This window comes from Sycon ciliatum, chromosome 12, assembly GCF_964019385.1.
Source record: "Sycon ciliatum chromosome 12, ocSycCili1.1, whole genome shotgun sequence".
Classification (NCBI taxonomy): Eukaryota; Metazoa; Porifera; class Calcarea; order Leucosolenida; family Sycettidae; genus Sycon; species Sycon ciliatum.
In genome coordinates, this window is record NC_088654.1 from 15,242,591 (window position 1) to 15,266,678 (window position 24,088).

The 24,088-nt window shown below is 49.6% G+C and overlaps 2 protein-coding genes across 2 annotated transcripts; both read right to left on the reverse strand.

Annotated features, from left to right (window-relative positions):
• Window positions 1–1,431: 1,431 nt before the first annotated feature.
• LOC135827849 (uncharacterized) lies at window positions 1,432–8,224 on the reverse strand. The gene is made up of 6 exons (XM_065340280.1): window positions 5,388–8,224; window positions 4,878–5,196; window positions 4,552–4,754; window positions 3,959–4,284; window positions 2,980–3,728; window positions 1,432–2,746 (listed from the first exon to the last, which is right to left on the reverse strand). The coding sequence occupies exons 1-6, from the start codon at window positions 7,849–7,851 to the stop codon at window positions 1,756–1,758; spliced, it is 5,052 nt and encodes a 1,683-aa protein (XP_065196352.1). The 5' UTR covers window positions 7,852–8,224; the 3' UTR covers window positions 1,432–1,755.
• A 9,309-nt stretch (window positions 8,225–17,533) lies between these two features.
• On the reverse strand, window positions 17,534–20,285 carry LOC135828252 (serine/threonine-protein phosphatase 6 regulatory ankyrin repeat subunit C-like). The gene has a single exon (XM_065340701.1). It carries the CDS (start codon window positions 20,166–20,168, stop codon window positions 18,132–18,134), a length of 2,037 nt encoding a protein of 678 aa, XP_065196773.1. The 5' UTR covers window positions 20,169–20,285; the 3' UTR covers window positions 17,534–18,131.
• Window positions 20,286–24,088: the final 3,803 nt, after the last annotated feature.

Genomic DNA, 24,088 nt, shown 5'->3' on the forward strand with positions numbered 1-24,088 from the left:
AGGTCAGACCTTGATCCCTCCCACCATATGCTATCTGTCCGTCTGCCTCTCTCTCACACACAGATGTGCGCGCATACACACAAACACACATGCACACACACACATGCACACACAGTGACACAAACATACACATAGCCAACTTCTCTGTGTTTGGTGATCATCATCTGTTTTCTGGTGTGCAAGCTCACCTCTGATGCCGATTACTTCCTTGCTTAGACCCGGTCTGCTATTAGACCAGTCTGCTCTCCCTTCACTCGCTTGTAAATCCTACTTGGAGCAGTAAAGTTGTGTCACTGCTCCTACTGATGTCATTGTTGTGAAAGCAATATCATCGCCATTGGTGGTTATTTTCCACCGTGCATGAATCATTAACAATCATCATCTATGTGTCACGGCCTAACCATCCTCGTAACTCCCCTCATCGTGACAAGTGCTGTACCGTTGAAACCTACTTTGCTTCAGTGTATATTTGCTCCAAAGCTCTTGTTTTGTTGCATAGTGATCTGACGCAGTGTGCTATAGCCTATCGGGTAATATGGATAAGATTAGTACAGTCGGCATCGCCTATCGAGTCACCAGGTACATGTATAAGGATACTAGTACATGTATACCGGCTTAATGATATCGGAACACAAATAGCACTATGTGTGCAATATTCCTTTCTAAGCTCACGCTGTGCGGTGCAGATAAGTCATGTGTCATTGCCAACTTGCCGCATGTGCAGCAGGAAGGCACCACATGTCGACTACTACTTATACTGTACAGCATTGTGTGCTTACATGCATCTACGGCCTTGTGGATGCAATTGTAGTCGGGGATCCAGGACAAAAAAAAGTGTCTAAATCTGAAAGTGGTCTGCCACTAGAATCCGAGTAAAATCGAACTGTACAGGTGGAGAGAGTACCTGTTGTGGAGTCGAATGGTAGTTGTTGGCCCGTCTAGATCGGGGAAGGAGCTCCGCGAGAGGCAATTTTAGTTCAGCTTCGTCGGTCACTTGAACTGCTCACCTTTCGTCTCGGGCCGATTCTGAGTTGCGTAGAGTACGCACATGACAACCAAATGCACTCAAATTTGAAAACTCAAAGCGAGTGTCTGATCTGGTCGGCGAGCGACTTCACTTTGTTGTTGATCATAATAATAATATTCTTGGTCAAGAAGTTTACTCTCGCTCTTGTAGAAGTAAAGCACAGGGACTTCGTAAGCCTAGCCTAGATATCGTTTGGTCCTTCCACTACCAACTCGCAATGGCAGCCAACAAACTACCCGTCGTGTCGTGTAGTTTGACGCCGCTTCGCGAGTGATCTCAAATGTTTTCTTGATTGGAATTTCGTTGATACGATCGATACGAGGGACACCTTACCTATCATTCTGCAAAGGTAAGCTTGGACCCTTTCCCTGCTTCTCTCTCAGGCACACACACCTTCAATAGCACTCGATTAAATTAGAGTTAGAGAAGACTAGAAATGATATAAACGCATTGTAGTCACTACTCAATCGAAAATGAAATAAATAAATACTACAACTGTAGTAAGGAAGACATGTCCAGTGCTGTGCAATTCATGGACAATATGCCCAGTTTAATATGTAAATTGGAATAAAATGTAGGATGATAGCGTCATCACTTTAGAAGCCAAGCTATGTACAAGCAGTTTATATACAATGTGTGAACAGGTTAGGTGTGTTGACAGCCATAGCCATAATTCACAAACACAATGGGTGGCTTGGACCAGGGGAGGACGGTGCAGTTGCCAGTGTCTACAGCGAGTCGTCAAACTCCTGATCTGGATCCTCATCAGAATCTGAGCTGGAGTCAGACTCTTCAAAGTCGTCAGCACCAGTACTTTCCTCGCTCTCACTGTTTTGGTCGCCTTCACATGCAGTTGTTCCCACATCTGCGGCACCGGAGCTGTCGTTCTGTTCGAGTACGGCCCCAAACGGATTGGCGCATGAGCAGCACGAGCAGATGTCTGTGCAAGCCAAGGACGCCTTCTTGCACGAACAGTGCTGACTTACGCAGTGCCTTGTCTTGCACCCACAGCTCACCAGTTTTAGTATGTCAGCAGGAGCGACGCGCTGCAGCATCCAGGAGATGGAAAGCGTGCCGTCAGTCTCCGACTGCCAGCCATGGCCCACTGGACTCGGTACTTCTGGCATCGCAGTGGTGGCGCTCCGCCAAATGTGGGCCTGGTAGTTAGCCCTGGCCACATGTTGATGGAGAGCGTCGCGTGAGGGCGGTAGTTTGTGCGGAGCACAGGATGTGGCCGCACAGAACTTTTGGTAGCGCAGGCTGTTGATGTCTTGCTGGCCAGGATTGCCATACAAGGCACACGCAAACCACTCACATTCAGAAAGCAGCTGGTCATCCGATGTAGCATTGACACCCAGAGTCGCCAGTGCCTCTGCCAGTCGCGTGCTTGACAGGAGCAGCTTCAGCGGAGCAGTCTTTCCCTTCCCAGAAAAGGAACTGACACTGTCACACCCAGTAAGAGCATGCAGTCCAACAATTGCAGACGAAACCAGGGGGCCCAGCTTCTGTGACAGCTGGGTAAGGTCGATGAACCGCCTCCGTTGCTGCGTGCCAGTCTGGAATATGAGCCGACCGGGAATGCTGCTAGCGGAGCCAATGGCAATCACGGCTACATCCGTGTCTGGCGACCGAATGACAACATCTGGGAATCCTTGCTGCACAGCATCAGCGGCATGAAGGATCAGCCGGGTGTCTGCTTCCTCATGATTGCTGGTCAACCTGTGAACATGATCAAAATTGTAAAAAGAGCAAAATGATTTCCCGGGCATTCAGAGAACGATAACATGGCTCTGCCAGATTATGTGATTTTCATCACTGAATTCAATCCATCAGCAATATCCTACTTGTACTTGTGGGACCAATATGCAGCAAATGTTTTATACCACTTGCTTGACAATAGTCAAAGTCGCAATAAACATGACATTGTACTGTTTGTCTTTTATAATACTAACCTGGACACCTGGTGCCGTGAAAGTGTCGATTTCCCTTCTTCTTCTTGCAACACGTAGCACTGCTGTCCCACGGTTATGAATACACTGCGACTGACACCCAATGTTGCCTTGAGCTCCGGTGTAGAACTCCAATGGTCAGCGAAGAACTGGATTAGGCCGGCCTTATTCGCTCCGCTTGCCATGAACCGCTTCCACTGAGTAGGAATAGCCTGGTCTGGACGTTGTACTGCCACTCGCAGGGGCTCAGTTGAGGCCGTTCGCTTTGAGCGCTCGCACGACTTAATCGACGCAGTGTGGTATTGATCTGCTATGAAGTCAACTCGTGCTGGAGGTGTAGCTGGAAGGTAGGAGACTAGCTGCTTGAAGACTTGTTCGCTGAGCTGTCCGAATGTCGGTGGCGCAGATGTGTAGCTCTGCAGTAATGCCATCGCGTCGACCATAACGGCAGGACCACGCGGAACTGACTCCAGTGGGTCAACTTTCTTCTCAAGAGCAAGCAGCAGCTTACTCTTTGGAGTCTTCACAAGGGATCCGTCTGCGTTGGCCAGGGCCCATGGGACTGGTCCAAGCTCATGCTGGAAGAGTTCCTTCAAGTCGAATGACCTTGATTGAGCCATAACTAGTAGCCGGCCGAATAAGCTCCTATCTGCCACGATCGCTGTTGTCTTGGAAGACTTCTTTGCTGCAGATTTGGTTTCCGAGAACGTCTTCAGGTTCAGCCGTGATATCGGTGTGAAGAAATCAACTGCCTGTAGGAAGAAACAAGTCACGCATGCACACACACACACAAATGGGTTGACAACTTAGAACGTAGTGCATGGATTACGGAGTACAGAACGGAATTATAACATCCCCTACAGCGTCACTTTTGATTTCAATGTGTTTGGTAACAAAGTATGTCACCAAAACATGCATCCTATCATATATCCACACGTCAAGACTTTTAACATGGTGTGCTGCAAAATCATAACCGTCTTACCTGACTCTCCAAGCGGTCTGCCACGAACTTGCTCATTGCACTCTTTCCCTGCGTGTGACTGGATAGGAGATCGGAGGTTGCTTGAGCAGAACAGACTTTCCCACTGGAGAGGCTGATCAAATCTTCGCCAAGGAACGGATGGCTGAACTCTGCCAACCGCTTTTCGAGCTTCCCATAGTCGCTTTGATCCCGTTTCATTCTGCTGTCTGTGTTGTCCTTGTGTGGACGTGCTGTGCCATCATAGTCCTCCGCTTTGACGAGGTCGTTACATGCACTTGCAACAGCTGCTCGCTCGTGAGCTGTGAGCACCCAGCGGTGAACAGTTCCTTTATAGGACAATTATACAGAAAAGGGAAGGAGAAATACATCATCATGTACATGTAATCCACAACTGTTCAGGATCACATTAGAGTCGAATCATTTCCTATTCGTGATGCAGGTGGGCAGCACACTGTGTTTGCATAGTGTACATTGGTTGCTTACTGTTTGATCTTGCATGTGGGATCATCAGGAAGTATCTCCCCATCAGTGTACATGTATGTTCTATTGGATAATTTGAAGTTTGGTCAGTTGTTACGAATTTTTGCCCTTACCTGGGTTGCGGCTGAAGCCAATGAGTCCTCCATGTGACTTGCTTTGCCGGTTGATGGTCTGTTCAATGCACTGATCAACAGCCACCTTCGAGAAGCTGTTCGTAGACCTTGCAACAGAGAAGCAACCTCCTGATAGGGCTTTGTGGGCAGGAGGGTTGGTAGCAGGCAGTTGACGCATTTGTTGCCAATACAGCGACAGGTACCTGTGAAGCACAATGTAATGAGAACTCAATTTAGGAGAACTGAATGATTCGTATTTGAAGCAAAATGTTTTAATTGCGTCGGTCACACAGCTGATAACTTAATGAAGGGCCCAAGCATCTCACCTGGAGTAGTTCTGTCGATCGTATGCAAAGAACCATGGCAACATGTTCTCTATGCATGCCAGATGTAGCGACCAGTTCCCTGTCCGCGTAGCTCGGATGAATTGAAGCAGCAGGCCAACCATGTCGAGGTATGTTAGCCAAAACTGGGCCATGGGTGATGCTGGGCTGGTGCGTTGCAGCTGAACATGCTTTCGGTACCCTTGCTCAAGTTTCTGGTAGCTGGATGAACTGGTTACTGACTCAGCACCATCAAATATACCAGATGTGCGCAATGCTGACAAAGTTCCTTCAAGATCGCTTGACACCGTGTCTCCTCCACCTTCAATACATGAACACACACGCACATGTACATAGGTCAGAAAATTAGAACACAACAAAGTGCTACATGCAGACCACTGGAGTGAGAACAACAGGCACCATTTCTCAAACTACTTCACTTCGTCTAGTGTGCACAGATGGAATGCAATAAAGAAAGTTTGCAGCACAACTCCTATGTTTCTGTCCCCTCACCTTCAATGCTGTCCTCGTACAGCTTCCAGTTCACTCCCAGCAGACACTCAAAGGCAAGCTTATGGAGGCGAACACCGCGGTTGTAATGCTTGCCGGCCATCACCTGCTTGCACGCATTGCTGCCAACTACGCCTGACTCGACGAGGAGGTCTTCCAAGCCAGCACTGCCAAACCTCTTCCCAAGAACAGCAAGGAAGGCACACGACGTATGGAATGCACCCATGCGGAGGACTACATCCTTCAGCTCAGCATTTTTCCAGCAAACTTCCACAGCTTTGGCATAAACTGCTTGGTCGGCGGTGATGATACAATGTGGCTGATTCAGCTTCTTCGATGTGCGGAGGGACCGGACAACAAGCTCATAAACTGTGCTCATGGCTGTAGGCGATGCTGGGATGATCGGCAGGTAACCGACTGTTGTTGGTGTCCCTGGCGCGGTTGACTGGTTCAGTTCAGCATTGAAGCCGGACCATGCGGGTACCAGTTGTGACTCGTCATCAGGTCTACCAAACTTCGGTGATACCGTCTGGTCTGCGCGCAACAAGAACCAAATCAGGTCAATCGATGCCACAGTGAGAAATGGGTCAATCGAGCCTTGTGCATCAGGAACTGGATGGGCCATTGGAGGAGGTCTTGGTCTCGCACCGCAGTTGTATTCTAGGCTCGGAACTGCAGGTGGGGCAACACTTCGCGGTCGGCGTTGGTTACCTGGCTCGGCACGGCTCGTACTTTCTGGTGGACACGGATCGTCCTGGAAGGGCAGCGAGTGCTGGAGCACAATGCCGTTGGTGCAGTGTGTCGTCCCTTGGCCACTCAGAGTTTCCTCGTTGAGGTCGTTATTGTCCCAGCAGAAATGAACATCACCTCCATGCTGGGAAATGCCACGGGGTACTACAACACTGCTGGCTGCGGAACTTCCTGCTACTTCGAGAGAATACCCGGTTTCTACTTCTCGCAGCTTTGAATACGATATGCCATGGCCGAACTGGTTGAGAAGATCCACCATGTGCTTGCTCCTCGTGTGGTGGTGGACAGTAAGCGCCAAAGCTACGTGCTTTGGTGTCAGAATAGATCCACGAGTTGCAGCATACACAATATCCTCAGCAATTGCCAAAATCTTGCAATGGATGTCGGCAGGGACATGGACACGGGAGTCCGTCAGGTCACCAATGTCACACTTCTCAGGGCCGACAATGGTCATGGCAAGCACATTGTAGAGGATGTCTGGCACTGGCGCATTCTCATTTACGATATCACTGGCATGTGGCATGGTGGGTATTGTGGGCTGCTGATCACGGATGGCGTTGTTCAGAGCCATGGCTGTGTGGAAGGCATGTACCTTGCAGCTGCTATCAATAGCTGGAGGTGCATCTTCATCCGCCATATCATCTCCAGCATATTCGTCGGCGCACTGCTGGGCTGCCTCAGCCTTGGCTACTGCTGCACCAACTATTTGTAGCAGTTGTGATTCTGTCAAGGAGCTGCTTACAACGCTCTCGGGTGACAATGGACCAGGACGGACGAAGTTGATGCGTTTTCCAAAATGCTCCAACAGGCGCTTCTTCAGCAGCCATCGTCGGTATTGACTTGCAGCTCCGAGCTCTGCCAGCTTGGCGCTGTACTTGGACGTCAGGCTGTCCATACGCATCGCTCGTATTTCTGTCTCACTGAAGAGCTCCTTCTCCATGCATACAGCTAGCCACTCAAAGGCTCTATCGTACACATTGTCTTCTGCAACTGCCGTCGTCTTCTTTGCCTCCAGTGCTGCCACCGTGCTAGAATGAGTGTAGTTACGGTAGCAGGAGAAATGGTAGCATATGTCCGATGCTACACAATCGGGACTGCCCTCCTGGAGGGTAAGTAAAATCCGCTGGCCTGCTTCATCTCCACGTGCATTTGCCGCACGGATCAGGCTTTCGCCAGCACGGAATTCTGAACAGAGGGTAAGCGGTTCAGCTTTCCGGTTCTTTTTTTTTGTTTTTTGTTGACATATTATACACAGAGTGATGTCGATGGTTGTCACTTTGCTTCGTGTCACAACACGCTTCTTGGGAGGTTCATCCTCACAGGCATCTGCGTCACCCACCTCCTCTGCGTCAACATTGCTGACAAGGCCACCACTCTCCTCTCCCTCAAAACGACTCAGAGTCTTCTTGTGGGTGTAGGCTGCATAGCAGCGCCTATGGTACCAGCCACGCGGGGTGCTCTCATCCGTGCTACACTGCTCCTGGCAGAGAAAGGCCCATGTGCCGTCCTGGCGAATTTTGGCAGCAGATACCACTCGAGACCAGCTGGTGTTCGTGAAATTTACTTTCTCCTCCTTTTCGCTTCCTTCGATCTTCACACAGTGGCACAAACATGAGCCCCACGAAATTTCCGAAACCTGAGTACTGGCTGAAGCCACTAAATGCCCAACACTACCTGGACTTTGTGCACAGGAGGCACAATTCTCGTCTTCCTCCATGCTTACTCGCGTGGGATTGAAATTGAAAGACCTCGTGCTTCCTCAAATAAGTTCCCCGGCCAGCGCCGTCATTTTCTACGGCGTCGTCATTTCCTAAATTTTTCAAATGTTTGTCGTGGGTGCGCAATGTGTGCATGCTCAAGCCATGCGCGTACGGACGCACGGCGAAAATAAATTTGCGACCTCCTTGAGAATGCTTGAGAAGGCTTGCGAAATCGTCGACGAAAACCCTCTCGCCGCTCGTCTCCTTCCCCGATTCAGAAGGGCCAACAAACAAAATTGACCTTCTATTACCATCACCTATCAGCTCTGAAAGCGGCAAATACTCGGAGTGAAGTGGCAGACCCAATTTTATTTTTGAGCTTCGGATCCTGTACTATTGAGTCTCACATACATGTACATGAAATATTGCTTGTAGTGCGGCATCAGGTGTTAACATACAATGGCTAAATATTTTTCTCGCAATAATGACCGTATTCACCACAAGTCCAGAGCCAACTCAAGTCCTACTTTATTTATGACCATGACAACAAGACTTCCGGGCTGAAATTCTTCTATGACAGGCATGAACACTTGCGTTACAATTGTTCGTGATTGTACGAAGTACATATTCGCTGTTGCATCAATTTTGCACCATTTACATTGTATTGCCACTAGTGGTATCGCCTGCATGCGTATTGAGTCAAACAAGGTTACCTCTGTATAATTATGCTGATCGTGGCTATCAAGAGCTTCGATGCAAATTCCCAGCTGACGAATGGTGTCCAGCTTGTGTTCAGCTCAGCTGGCACTCACAACTCATAATAATTGCGTTCTAGACGCCAGATGAGATGTTTCAGCTACAATGTAGACAAAACGTCCGTGTTCAAGAAAGCCGTCACTTCATCTTCTGTCCATCCTCAATAGCACGGTCAAGCAAATACGTCTGAAACACAGTAGCGACAATCCGACAGCGGCGACACGCCGTCTTCTCCGAATGAGCTTCTACCGTTCTAATTCAGATTCCCCCAAAAATGTCAAAATAAATAATAGATTTCCACCAAGCTCGCTAGAATCTTGCGAACCGTCAACATGCAGGCATTTCAAGTGTTCGAGCGTGCGTAGATTCTGCTCAGCGGCTCAAGAACATTCGCCAAGCGAAAAAAAGTCGATGAGAAAGATGTAATGGTGGACGAAATTACGAAAATCGGAAGAAGGTATTCGACCCAGTTCGACTATCCTGGACTGGATTGGCAACGTCCAACAAACGGATTCGTATTCTATGGGGTCTCATGAGCTAGTGTGCCAAAGGGCGTTTAGTTGGAGCTTCAGTGCATCACCTTCGCCGAAAGAGGCCCTTTCTGAGATTTGGCCGATGGACTATGAGTAGAACGACCAACCTTCCACTGTGACCATGGTGACTCGGCAAGCCTGCAGGAAAGCATCACTCCGAGTCCCTGCTATTTCGGGGAAATCGCGCTCAGTGTTCTGATCAGTTGAGCTTGAGTAGGCAAATGATAATAATGTCTCTACAAGAGCATTGTATTGCATGTACATGTACGTGCATGGTATTGTATAACCCAACACTACTACTAGTAGCAAGAGTACATGGGGTTATGTACTCTTGCTACTAGTACTAGTAGTAGTAGTGTTTGACAGCATGAAACAAGATGGAGGACACTGTGTTCTAAAAAGGCCTCCAGCATAAGGTAAGCTGAAGTCGTATAAAAATAACTTTACCAGTACGTACACGGCATAAATGCGCTTCTCGCGACGAGTTCGAGGCTGAGCAGTCCACCTCGGAAGCACTGCAGGGAGTAATAAAATACCGGTCCGCGTCGATTATTTACATATTCTACTATTTCCTGCTACTGAATTTTACCTCAAATCATGTCACGTGTACAAGTACACGCACTGCATGACTCTTGTCACCCCTTTGCTGACAAGCCTGTACAGATCTTTGCTAGTCATCATACACATGTACATACCTGTCAGGAGCGGATCCAGACCCCAAAGCTGAGGGGTGCGAGGATGAAACTTACATATTTTCTTTTGCAGTAGTAAACCAAAGACAAAGTATGTTATGTGTGTTACTGTATAATATCATAATTACACATAGCACCAAGATGAGTAGTATGATTAGCACTGATCATCTGTTCCACAGGCTTGCGAACATTCTCGATGAGCTGAAGGAAATTGTCATATTCCAGGGCAGCAAACTTATGGACATGGGACTTGGTATTGTGCATCTGCAACTTGGAAGATGCCTTGCCCCAACTCCGAAAGGGTTCACGATACAGCTGTTCCAGTTTGGAAGAGTTTTTACTCAATGCCTGGAACCTATGGCCAAATATAACGCACCAGATGCAGAACGCACCATCCACTTCCTTGGAGTACGCCAGCCACGGATAAGTTTCAATCTACGAGAGCTGAAAACGTCTTCCAGATGTCGATGGGCAGTCCATGCGGTTCGAAGGCTTCCAAACATTATCTAGGAGCGACTTGATGTCATCATTGCTGGCATTCTCCATCAATCCAGCAAATCGCCCAATGTCAAAAGGATGATGGCTCTCACAACGGCGCTTAGCAGCAGGCTCCATGGTCTCACCAGCTGGTCCACCAGCTGTGTCCGACATCTCCGCTCAGCATGCACGGAAACGGAGTCGGAACAAGCAGTGAGAATTTGAAAGAAGCTAACACGACAACTGAAACATGCAACGTCAAAAGTAAAGAACTTCGAAGTGAGGTTGTTGCCGGTGAAAAAGTAACAGTTAGTTCCAAAAAAGTTCTATTCCAAATGTGCAGCCCTGGCGCGTTGACGTGCACAACGCGTTAACGAGCAGTTGAGCACGTGTCCAGAACGATCACGTGATTGCACACAAATCATCCGCGGATCCGCGCAGCGAGCCTGGGCCTGGCCTGGCCTGACCTTTTTTTTTTTTTTTTTTTTTTTTTTTTTTTTTTTTTTTTTTTTTTTTTTGGAAAAATCCTGACGGGTTCATTTGCACCCTTCGCACCCCCCTGGATCCGCCCCTGCCTGTATGTAAAGTGAAGAGTGTCATTTTGACATACATATTGCATATTCGTGTGCCCAACTCACTATAACATAAACCTCGCTATAACATAATTTATTTTCCAATCCCCCAGAGATTACATTATACAGTAGCGAGGTCTGATCTGTACACAGACACACACACACACACGCACACACACACACACACACACACACACATCACACATCACACACACACACACACACACACACACACACACACACACACACACACACGTCAACATTCGCAAGAAGTGCTGATGGCAAGCCGCAAACACAAAGTGTGATTGTATTCGCAAACACTACCATCCACCCCCACCCCCTCTCTGCCACGTCCACAATGTGTGGTTGCTTGCGCAAACACGCACACACACCCAGTCATAGACACAAACGCACACGCAAACCCAGTCATAAACACAAAGTGCGGATACTTTCGCAAACAGGCACACACACACACACAGTCATAAGCACAAAGTCCTCGGGATCACGCACAACTACACCCAGATTTGTAGGAGCTCGGGCACACATACCCCCCCCCCCCCCCCCCCAGAAAAAAACTCACACACACACACACACTGTACTGTACTGTACTTGTTGCTCACTGCCAGAACTGGTCACGTGAGTCCCCCCCCCCCCCCCGGAGAGGGGAGAGAGACTCAAAAGGAATCTTGGAAAGATGACTCAATTGGTTATTGAACCGCCCAACGGCCGACACCCCCTGAAATCCCCAAAACTCTGGGTGGACTTGAAAATGATCCCACTTATGGGCTCACCACACCTCAGTAAGTGGGTGGGGACAAGGTGCAGAAAAAGGATTGACGGCATCAGGTACCCGTCCCGGGATCCAACTGCAGTTGCCCCTGCCCCAGTGAAGGTAATATGTGCTACTAGTGTGAGTAGCTAAATCAGAGTGAATCTGATAAAAGCTTCACTAGCACCATTGATTACACAAGAGTTAATCTAGCCAGAAGCAGTCTATGGTTAATTAACAGGTATGTATACTTCAAATAGAAAGTATATGAACCCTGGAACCAACAAAGGTGGCAGGTACAACATTACACCTTCAAGCAGCCAAGCCTGTTGGCAACAGACCCAACACAATCTGAGGCATAAGTGTACCTACCAACCGAACTAGCTGGCACACACACACACACACACACACACACACACACACACACACACACACACACACACACACACACACACACACACATACGGGAAGTAAAGGCACGTACCCACAAGCTCACTCACCCACACACGCACGCATGCGTGCACGCACGCGCACACACGCACACACGCGCACACACACACACACACACACACACAACCATCGTAGCAACCTCTACTTTCATCTTCTATTCTCCATGTTAACACAAGCAATGACACACATAGAAATTGCCATCAGTTCATAACTCAATGAGGAAATGACAACAAAAGAGTACCGGCAGCAGCAGGCATAAAGGCATCAGAAATGTACAACCGCCCTCAACATTAGATTAGTAAGCAACAAGCAAAAACATAATAATTATGTACAAGAAGAAATGCATGCAAAGAAAGAAACCTATCGATGGTCAGGGTTTAGAGGGGTGTACAGGGGAACAAAACACTACGAAAGTTTACATTGTCTCAACAATTTACAACAATTTAATATATTTACATGACTGTGTGATCAAGTAATAGTTACAACACAATAAACATCTTCCACTCAGACAACCAGTCTACATACTCACAAACCACGCAAGCGATCAAGACACTCCCTCTCTGTGAGCACAGTGACAAGTTGAGAACAAACGTTCTCACTCAAGCCACAGTAGCTGACCGACAGTTCACGTAACCGTGTACACACTTTCACGGCTTCAATGAATCTCAGTTCATCATCCTCACTGCCCACAAGCAAATTGCTATTCAAGCACAACACTTCCAGCTGTGTGCATTGCTCCAACATATCACACAGTACAGACAACGGTGCAGCACCATCACTATACATGTACCTGACATTGACAGTGTGTGCATTCTTACACTGACCGAGTGCACGGCACACCGACACAAAACCACTCACACCAACACGGTTATCACCGACATTCACATCGACAAGGCTAGCAGACATAGCTGAAATCACGGAGGACAATGCCTGACCATCATGAATAGCAATCTGGCATAGCTTTAGTACACGTACACTGCTACTCCTCAGTAAGCCTGCTGATAAGCTCTGAAACGACTCATCGCCAATGCTACACCAGCGGAGGTCGACTTCCTCCAAATCACAACATGTATAGCCACACAGTAAAGAACTGAGAGCAACACATTCATGAGAAGAAAGAGAAACATCATGAAGATTAAGCTCTGATGCAAGCAAAGCACGAAAGAAAGGGTGCGTCCAGTTGCCGGACACACCGTGATACTCTGCATGCTCATGATATGCCACCACAAGATGAACAAACAACCTACGTATGGGCGAATCCCGATAAGCAGGAACAACATCAGCTAGACTTACAATGCGAGAAGGAGCAGCTTGGGGGTATGCATGACTCAGCAGCATAGCAGCGGGATGAAGGAGACTCTCGCACGGCCGCGCCAGCTCGGCATCCACCTGGGATAGCGCTTCCAACAGCACCGTGCCATTCGCAACACTGCCGCTCTCCATCCACACCGTCAGGAGAGTCTTTAGGAATAGAGCGTCTGTGGGCTCTCGGCTTATGGGCATGGAACGGCGCACACGTTGCCCACCATGGCCCTTGCCACGGTCATGCCGAGGAATGAGGAGAATGTCGGCGAGGACTGTCATGTGCTCAGCCTTCAGTACCTCGCAAAGGCGGTTGTGGACCTTTGCCATCTCCATCTGACCGGTCAGGACACTTGAGTCGGTGCGCATTTCCTCGGCTAGCTTAGCGGCGGTGGCAGCACGTCTAGCGGCAGTCTCGGCATGTTGGGAGGCCGCAGTAGTCTCATAGACAACCATTTCCTCATCTCCGCCAATGGCCCAAAGGTTAGCTTCTTTGATGGATTCATGGGCCTCGCGGCTAGGATCCAGTGGTATGGGATCCGCACACTGCACACGCCATAGCTCCTCCATGATGGTCAGCGACACGTCTTCCGGGCATAGAGCACTGAGGAACTTCCAGAACATTGCCATATGGCCATCGTACGCGCCCAGTCGCCGTACTAGTGCAATGGCGTGATGTCTTTCTTGCACCACACACTGTGCCATGAACCATGCCGCCAAGAACTTGAGACTCCTGCAGTGACAGATGACAGAAGCGGTATTGCCGAGCGTCTGTAGACATTGTGCCCTGGCATGTTTGCAGAAGACCCAAGTTCATTGCATCCTTGCTCAAGTCGGAGTTGGTGATGTCAGATGTGTTGAACACCATTCTTTTTACCAGCAGCATGCGATATGCAAAACGCCCCAGTTCCTGCAGCGACTGGACCACTTTGCTGGGTGCCAGTGAAATCAACTCACAAACTGCACCACCAGCACGCTCTACGACTCGGCGAAGTAACGATTCGTACAGGGATGCGCTGCATTTCCACACGGCTTTGCTGCTCTTGAAAAGCTCACATGTTAAGGCTGCAAATATGGGAGTTGCCATAAGACATGACACATCCGGATTGCTCTGCAGCTCTGCCAGCAGAATTTCAGCGTGTTGTCTACCGAGAACCTTCTCTGCGTACTTCCTCATGTTCTCCGGTGAGAAACCCAGTACTTGGATCTTCTGCTGATATTTGCCACACTGCAATAGTTGATATGCATCCTGGCATGGACGACATGTGACGATAACGTGTGTCTTCACCATGCCCTCGCGTTTCAGCAAGTCTCTCATGAACATACTGCAGCTGGCGAAATCACATTCATCCAAGCCGTCCATGACAAGACAAAGACGACTTGGAGAATCTTCGAAGTAGCTTGCAAGGTCCAATATCTCAGCCTGCGACAGGCCCTGACTCGTCAGTTTCACCGCCAACAGCTCAGCAAGACTAGTGGCAGCTCTCACATTTTTTTCACGAAGCTCCAGTCCCACTACTAGATCGAAATCCTCCTGCCATAGTTCGCCTCTGCTCCACAGGTATACAACCATGAGCAGAAACACGGTGGTCTTGCCACTACCAGCAGATCCATACGCCAGTACATTCCGCAACACCTTGCCACACAGCTTTCTAGACTCGGTTGCTGTAGCTGCTGTTGCTGCTGCTGCAGTTTTTCCTGTTGAACGGGCAACGGCGTCAACTCTCGAACCTGCGGCACGAAACAGGTTCTTCAATTCAACTCGATCTGCTTTGCTAAACTGCACTGCGTGTTCACGTCTCTCGGCGTACGTGGAGAAAGACAACTGCTCGTCAAATTCCGACTTCAATCCTTTCTCGGATACCAATGCTAAATTGACGAATATCTCTTGTAATGGAATTACTGCATCGCCAGCCAGTCCACCGCTGATTTGCAATCCAGACTCTTCTGCCAACTCACGTAGCTTTTCCTTCGCTTTCGCTAGTGAGCCAAGGATCGATGTTTGTTGTGTGGAGGGCCTAGCTCCTGATTTGTTCCCCATCTTTCAATGATTGATCATTCTCTCTCACAATCTCATAACACTTCTCTACCTCCCTGGCCCCTGGCACTACAGTACCCTAGCCTACAACTTACAAGTATTATTCGGCCCTGCGCTTGACCTCCTTCTGTCCTTGTACATGTATGATGTACTGGACCAGCCGTGCTTGAAGACCGGAAGCGATCGCCACAAGTACAAATCAATAAAGTAGCAAAATACCGGTGTTTTACTACTCCCTGGTAATCCTGAAAATAAAGATTATTTATATTATTATACATTGTACAATGATTTGTACAATGATTATAATAATAAGTATCTAATATTGACTGAGTACGAGGTCAATATAGGAAATAAAAGCCGAGTAAAAGACCGAGGCGAAGCCGAGGTCTTTTACGAGGTTTTTGTTTCCTATACTGACCAAGTACGAAGTCAATATTAGATTTTTCACGACAAACAGTCCGTATTTCAAATTCCAGAACGATAACCTCATGAATCCCGGTTTTATGATTGCACAACCGTTGCACCACCACCTACTCATGCAGTGACAATGCTGCACTAGGCACCGTTCAACTGCGCAACCCCTAAGCATGCAGTCAAATATAAGCAGTCAATATAGCCCTAAGGAGTGAAATATGCAGGAATATTTGACTGCATAGGTATGGCAAAAATCTATGTGAGTCAATACTAAGGGAGTGATAATAATAATTATCTTTATTAGGATAACCCAGACTAGAGGCGTGTCGCCTATCAAGGGGTTCACCGCTTTGAAGGGTAGACATCTACCTTGGGTGTACAATCATGTACATGTATTATGACGTATTATGACTTACTCAAATCTGTGGACAGCAACTGTTTCGCTCTGTTAGAGCTCCTCAGCACAGCTCAGCGGTCCTAGCCTAGGACGGAAGCGCAGCTCTTCGCAATGAAAATTAATACGTTTCCGTGAAGCAAAGCATGTTTATAAAGAGCTGCAAACCCCGCCAAGAGTGCTCGAAATGCTCCAAGAGCAGTGAGCGTTGCACAAGGGTCAAGCGAGCGGCAAGGGTTCGCGATAAGATAAGAGTGCTCAACCTAACGACATTGCTGACTGCTAGGGAGATTAATACTCAAATCTGTGGACAGCAACTGTTTCGCTCTGTTAGAGCTCCTCAGCACAGCTCAGAGGACCGAATTCGCGAAGCGCAGCTCTTCGCAATGAAAATTAATACGTTTCCGTGAAGCAAAGCAGTTTTATAAAGAGCTGCAAACCCCATCATATTATGACTTAGCGAGTTTCGAGGAGGTTCGTTTTTCTGAAGAGGCCAATAAGGCCACCTCTTCAGAAAAACTCCTCGAAAAGTCAAAGAGTAACAATTCGAACGCGCCCTCAATTGGCCTCTTCAGAAAAGCGAACCTTCTTGAAACTCCATGGCACAACCTCATCCGATGCCGCGATGTGAGAGGTGGATTAGTTCCGAAGAGTTTGGAACGTGGAGATGGTCGATCTGATCGGACGTCATCATCGCCATGACAATCCCACTGAAAAACTCTAAAATGATAGAAACCGTTCTAATGCTGTAATGGGACACTTCAACTAATCTCTTTTAAACATTTGTTCGAACAGTTGATGAAGACAATTCGACCCCCCCCCCCCCTAAATAGCACCCTCAAGGTGAGCTACAATTACAGTATTGATTTCAGTATTGTATACTGAACGAAACAGTGGTAGTGACCTTGTCGCAATTTTATACGGAAGTTGGTTGCTTCCCGCACTGGAGCTGGCGCTCCCCCCCCCCTTGACGTGGCTCTCCACTGTCACCCAGAGCACACTAGATGCATGTCAATGACCATTGCGACTGCCGCGTCAACGTGTAGCGCTTCAAGTTCAGAGCTGGAGGAGACGTGTCCAAGATAAATACTAGTACTCGCAGTGCCCATGCAGTGCCCATGCAGTGCCCATGCAGTGCCCATGCAGTGCCCATGCAGTGCCCATGCAGTGCCCATGCAGTGCCCATGCAGTGCCCATGCAGTGCCCATGCAGTGCCCATGCAGTGCCCATGCAGTGCCCATGCAGTGCCCATGCAGTGCCCATGCAGTGTTCCCTGACAACACAAACAACCTGCACACTCTACTTCGTACATCTACTGTGACTCCAGACTCCTGCTAGCAGACCCGCCGGTGTCTCAAAGATAAGTTATAACATAAATAGATGGAGGAAGTCCGCAGCGCTCAGTCACAGAGTAGTAGCACTGTCAATGCAAGGGCGTCGGACATGCTACAGTCACTACGGTAATATTATACCCAAGCCACTTTTATTCCAGGAAACCGGCCAATTAATAAAAAATGTAATGCTTTTGGCTCTAAATTGTCAGGGAGGGCGCTATTGGGGGTCATTCAGATAGATGACCTTGCCACCCTAAGATACCTTCCAACCTCCCTGTAGCAGCTCAACAGTTTCTTTTCTCTGTCCACCAACACTAGAACACATGATTGGAAGTACTGCCTACTGGTCCACGCGGCATGGTTGTTAGACAGCCACAGATGGATCTGAAGGTATGGGTCGAACTGCACGGGTGCAACTAGAAAATGTACGTGCCGTTCGTGATGGGTAGTGGTGTTCATCTCCGAGACATCGGCACTGGTGCCAAGCTTTCCATTGGCATCCATCCTGCTGTTGCTGTCCCCGGTGCCACTGTTGGCCGCTCGTGCTGCTGCTCCTCTGGCTGCTCTCACTGGTCCACTGGCTGCTGGTTCTGCTCCTCTTGTTTTTGTTCCTCAGGTTTCTGCTCCTCGGTTTTCTGTTCCTCTGACTGCTGCTGCTGTTTCCCTGGCTGCTGCCGCTCCTCTGGTTGCTCCTGCCGATCATCTGGTTGCTGAGGCCCTTGCTCTGGTTGTTGTTGCTGCTGCTGCTGCTGCTTCTCTGGCTGCTCCTGCCGTTCCTCCTGTCGTTGCTGCTGCTGCTGCTTTGGGTTACATTGTTGGCACTGGCTATGACGTACAGACTGCTGCCTCTGTAGAGCCCTGGCCACTCGCTTACACAGCACTGCCAGAGTCGGCGGCCGCGCAAAGCACTTGCCGAGCAGCATGAGCACCTCCCGACCGCCGAGGCAGCTGTCAGCCATGGCCAAGTCGACGGGAGACACCGCACAAAAATCTCCCCCGTGGCCGTCGCCGTTGCACAGGCTTGGGCAGCCAGGGGAACGTACAGCGTACCCAGTACTACCGCGGTGATGCTGGGCCAGGCACGGGTCCCGCGCCGCACGGCAGCTCGCGTTGGTGTATCGACTTGCTCCAGCTTCCAGAAGCAGCTGCACGACGGCCGTCCTCGCCGTGGCCAAATCCTCGCACTCGTCGGCATCGAGCCAGCGAAGAGACTCGGCACTGGTGACACAATGAGCCGCCGCACGCCTGCTGTACGACGCGAACGTGTTGACGAGCAGGTCGTGGGCCGGAGAAAGTGCGCAGTGCAGGGGCGACGCTTGGTGAATGTCCAGCGCGTTTGGGTCCGCGCCAGCGTCGAGCAGCGCCGCGACGCACTCCACGTTCAGCTGCTCGGCGGCGAAGTGAAGCGCCGTGCGTCCCGCATCGCACGTGCTCCCGTGGCAACGCGTTCGAGCGTCGACATGGCAGCCCGTGGCCGTCGTCAGCAGGCAGTGTACGGCGACCACGTCGCCGCGATCCACGGCGCAGTGCAGCGGAGTCAGGCCGGCGGTCAGGCGCCACTTAAGACACTGAGAGCGCCTGCCCAACGCACTGCACCAGCGACGTCGTGAGCCGCTGGCCGCGTCTGGATCCGCACCGCCGGCCAGGAGCTCCTTGAGCGTGCTCAGTTGCCGCTCGGACGCCTGCGATGGGCCCACGAGGTCTTCGGCACGCCAGTCCAGGCAGCAATGCAGCGGTGTGGACCCGTCGCCAGCTCTGCTATTCAACAAATCATCATACGTGAGGCTGTGGACACACGCGTCGGAACTCCACGCCGGGGGTGGGCGTTGCCGCAATATCCATCGCACCAGCTGGACATGCCCAGACCTAGCGGCAAAGTGCAACGACGTCTGCCCACCGTGCTCAATGACAAGACCCTGTGGTGTTTGGTCACCAGCGCTTGCATTCTCACTGCTTGTCCTTCGCAAGTCACGCCCCGTGGCAACATTGCAGCTAGGGGTACTTTCCGTAGCAGTTCCTGTGCTGTTGACGTAACCACCGCAGCTAATACTATGCCTGCGATCTTTCTGGCTGCCGCTCGCCGTCATGCTCACGGAGTCACGACACATGTGTTTGGTGTTGTAATGCGTAAGGGCCGTTGTCGTCACTGCGGAGCGCGCGCGCAAGTCAGCGCCCAGCTGCACAAGCACTTGCGCTACCTCCGTCTGGCCGGATTGACAGGCGACGTGCAGAAGGGTTTCCCCCTTTTCGTCCGCAATGGCATCGACGTGCAGCTCGGCGTCGATCGGAGCGCGCCTGACGTTGAAAACGCCGCTCAACAACTTCCGCAACGGAGGTGATGACACTGTCGACAGGGTCGTCGGCGAAGGGCTGCGAGCGTCCTGGTCGGCATAGCTCGACGCGGCCAGGCTGAGTGCCAACAGCAGGTCGCTGCCCTCGCCCGTTCTGGCCAAGGCGAACAGCTCGGCTTTGCTGGGCAGTCGCTTGCCGTTGCTCAAGTGCGCCCCTGGCCGGGGATTTGCAGTTGTCGGGGACAGCTCCTGCAGCACCCTGCGTAAGCCCGACAGTGGCCGCAAGGGTCGCAGGCACTGACCATCAGCCATGTCCTTCCCCCGCACGACTCCCGAAAAGTTAAAGGCTAAAGTACAGATATCACCCACACCCACTCCCACTGGCCCAAAGGCACAGGCGGAAGAGAACGAAGAAGCAAGGAATAAAAGTGACCAGTCAGTCCACACTGACGTGCTGTGACTGTGAGTGTCACGATGACAGTCTACGCGTAGGTCTACGCGCGTGCATACCATGCAAACGTCATAGCGAAGCACACAGAATCGCGCAGAGAGCCCGTATTTTATGGCCCAGAAAGACGTGCAAAGGCCCTTCACAGTCCTGACTCCTGTGCAGTGCATGCAGTCTGTACTGCACTGAAGACTAGTGAATTCATGAAGTGTAGTCACGAGTCACGACGCAGTAAAAGCATGCAGATGTCGCGATGATATCAAACAAGCGACAGGCTAGACAGTGCACACTGCCACACTCGCACTCGAGTCGTAGTCGTACTCATGTCAGAATGATTGTTGTGTTTGGTACATGTATAAGACGTATACAACACCGGTAGTTCCAAAATGGTACAAGTCACCATGACAAGATGATCTACAACATGACAGAATCACATTGACTGTACATTATTATGTAAGTTGTAATATGCCAAGTAGTCTTGGATTCAAGTAAGTAACTTATTACTAGTAGTAACTAGTCACTTTTCATTACTCCTCGCCTATTTCATACTTTGATAAAGGAGATCTACCACATCATGCACAGGAGATTATGTGAAGCACTGACGTGACTGAAACCGTGTGACTGGGATTTCCATGTGTGCCAGCAGTTTCCGAAAAGCACTAAGTCTATGGAGGCTTCCGGGTACAGTCGTCCCTCTCTAATCCGGCACTTTATAATCCAGCACCCTCGATAAACCAGCACAATTTTCAGTAGCCAAAATGTCCTCTTCATGCACATTGCAGCAGTAAATCAGATTTGTTAATCCAGCACCCTCCCTAATCCAGCAGATTTTCGTGGCACAAATGGTGCCGGATTATAGAGGGACCACTGTACCGGGTAGATCTACACACAGCCATGTACATGTGCCCCGGGTAATAGTGTTCAGGGACACTGACGAGTAACGTGAAGGTTATTGTGTATTTGAGATGCATGACGACTAGTGCTAGTGGTGGCCGTAGAGCACCGATATGTATTTGCATGTAGTTGTGATTGTTTTCAAAGTCTTGAGCCAAGTATTACAGTTGTGGCGGTTTTGACAGGTAAAAAAGTACACTTTTGTGCCCTGGGAAAGTAAGGAATGTCTCTCTCAGTCTCATCATTCAGGTACATGATTGTAGTTATGTAATACATGTACATGTACTACTTATAGTAGTACATGGTGGAGGCTGTTGCACAACAGTGAGTAGATCTACAGTCCTACAAATTACAGTACAATGTACATGTACGAGTATGTACAGTATGTACTAGTACAGTTGCGCTCACTGAAATCCGACCCATAGTGTAAAGCTGGCGCCCTGGACCAGTTCGGATTACATCATTGTATGTGTACATGTGTATGTCCAGCCGCATTCATTCCATTTCCAGGGCGACAAGGGCCGAGGAAGTTGAGGGCGCCAGCCTTGCACGTAGGGTCGGATTTCAGTGAGCGCAACTGTACATGCAGTATGCGCCTTTCTTTGAGGTTTGGAGATCGCAACATAGCAACACAGTGGACGACGTCGTTACGTATCACTGCTTGCTTCCCTAGATCCAAGATGCAGGCGCCCGGCAGCTAGCTGTGCGTGCACAGCTTTTCCGCCGCTAGCCACGTGTGCCAGTGGCTCTGGCCCGACACATGCCATGGGTCATTCTGTGTCTTTGGTGGTGTATATAATTGCATTCTTAGTTTGTTGAGCAACGGTGAGCAGTTCAATGGAACAACAAGTGCAATGTAACCACTGAGCACTGTGAGGATTGACATCAGGACGTTAGACATCCGTGTATGGATCCTAGCCCCCGCTACTAGTACTCAAACTTAGTAGTTTAACTCAAAGCTCTATTTGGGAAAGCCACAAACTCAAATTGTGATACAGAAATGCCAAAATCAAGCGAAATAAAACAAACATTTGCTAACCCGGCTAGGGATCCTCCCGGTGCTGGAGTATGAGCAACTGCATGTATATTAAGCTTGTCGACTCAACACAATGTCGAGGCGACCGCTCTGATAGTGATAGGTATGCTATGCACTCTTTCCCAAACACATGAAATTTCTTTGAGGCGGGGAGATCCCCTCAACGCCCAGCTACATAATTAATATAGGCCTTCATCGTCTGGGTAATCCAGGGTAATGTCATGTACATAGCAGACTCAGCGTAGGACGTTCAGGTTGGTTGTATTTTGTAACTCTGAGTTTCATGCCGCTAGGCAATCATCAGACAACCGATACTTGGATCTACCCAACAGTATGCTTATGTCTGAAGTTATGAACACATACATGTACATGTAGGGCCTCAAGCATAAACAAATCTGGTGTAATGTATGGCCATATGGGGAGAAAGGTGGCGCGGGCCAAGGCGCGACGGTAGAAGTGCCAGGAGGGTGGCGGGCAACAGGCAGGTGTGAGCATGAAAGCGCGGAAAGAGGCGATGGGGAGGCAGTGTACAGCCGAAGGGGGATGTTCCAAGAGGATGGCGGGCAATGGGCCAGTGAGATCGCTAGGGGGTCTTTGCGTGACGGGCAGGCGTGAGCAGAGTGGCTGGCATAGCCAACAACAGGCCAGGGGATTGTGTTATTAATAATAATAGATGATATGCCAAATAAGCGCTCGAAAAGTTGAGAGGGCATGCGATTGATGCGCCCAGGCTTAGCTTGTCAAGTGCACGGGATGTGCAAAGACTAAGTACACGGATTTTAGGCTTGTTGCGCGCTTACGCGATCAGGTGCTGCACGTGCATGAATGGAATGCATGCAGTTCCACCGTTACTAGTTTTAGCACTTCCTTCGGCGTTGAAACTAAAGCTGTAAATCTGGATAGAAAAAAACAGTTTTGCTTGCTTTTAATATAGCGGCTGGAGTGATTTTTCGCTGTCTTGTTTTCGGATACCGACCAACCACGACCATTGCTGTGTTCCAGGATGTACTGGTGACCGGCGTTACTCCCCAGCCCCAGCAAATGGTATTCGTCTTTTCCATCATCCTGAACTGTGAAGGAAATGGACTGTTGCTATTCGACGGGAGGAAAGGGAAGGAGAGCAAAAGAAAGTGACACTACAGCGGTGTGCTCTGACCATTTCTTGCCAGAAGATTATGTAGATCTACAAGGGGAGAAAATCGCCAGAGCAAGACTGGTAAAACATTTTGTATCTGGAGTTGTCAATCTGGTCCGCCAAGACAACAGCGGCTGATGCTAACCGGCGTCGCTCTACCTCGTGTCGTGAGCTACTGCACGGGAGCAGCCTGAAGACATACGACTCATACCTAGTGATATCCCAGGCATACTGTCCCTATGCTGGAGGAAGCATTCGACAGTATTCAATGCAATCTGGGTGACTGCAAGAATAAAGTAGCAAAATTGAGCGAAATGACTAACAGTCGCATGTTTGGAGTTCTGCGGGTATCCCGATTCAAAGACAAGGCATCATATCAGTAACCTTGGACAACACAGTCATGCGACATATCAAGCGGAGTCTCAAGATAACATTTGGCTACCCAGCAGCCACCATTTGTCACCGCCACAAAATATTCCCGTCGCCATCCGTTAAAACTTTGTAGTAATTATTGTTTGCCATGCCATAGCGCCCCAGCCCCCTCTTTGCAGAGTTTCCTTTGTTTTTAGGTCAAAATATTCACCCTACGCTGGCTACGGAAGCCTTGACCAGGCCTGCTGAGGGGATAGTACACCCTCGCTTTAGCTCTACCTAATGCTTCTTCACGACATGGCTTCTCTTTGCAAAACATACAGGTACCTGGTCTCTGATAGCTGTGA

Coding starts and splice junctions, on each gene's coding strand:
- LOC135827849 (XM_065340280.1), bottom strand. CDS start 7,851: ATGGAGGAAGACGAGAATTGTGCCTCCTGTGCACAAAGTCCAGGTAGT. Junction 5,197..5,387: donor GTACGAGGACAGCATTGAAG/GTGAGGGGACAG, acceptor CATGTATTGAAG/GTGGAGGAGACACGGTGTCA. Junction 3,729..3,958: donor CAGACCGCTTGGAGAGTCAG/GTAAGACGGTTA, acceptor TTCTTCCTACAG/GCAGTTGATTTCTTCACACC.
- LOC135828252 (XM_065340701.1), bottom strand. CDS start 20,168: ATGGCTGATGGTCAGTGCCTGCGACCCTTGCGGCCACTGTCGGGCTTA.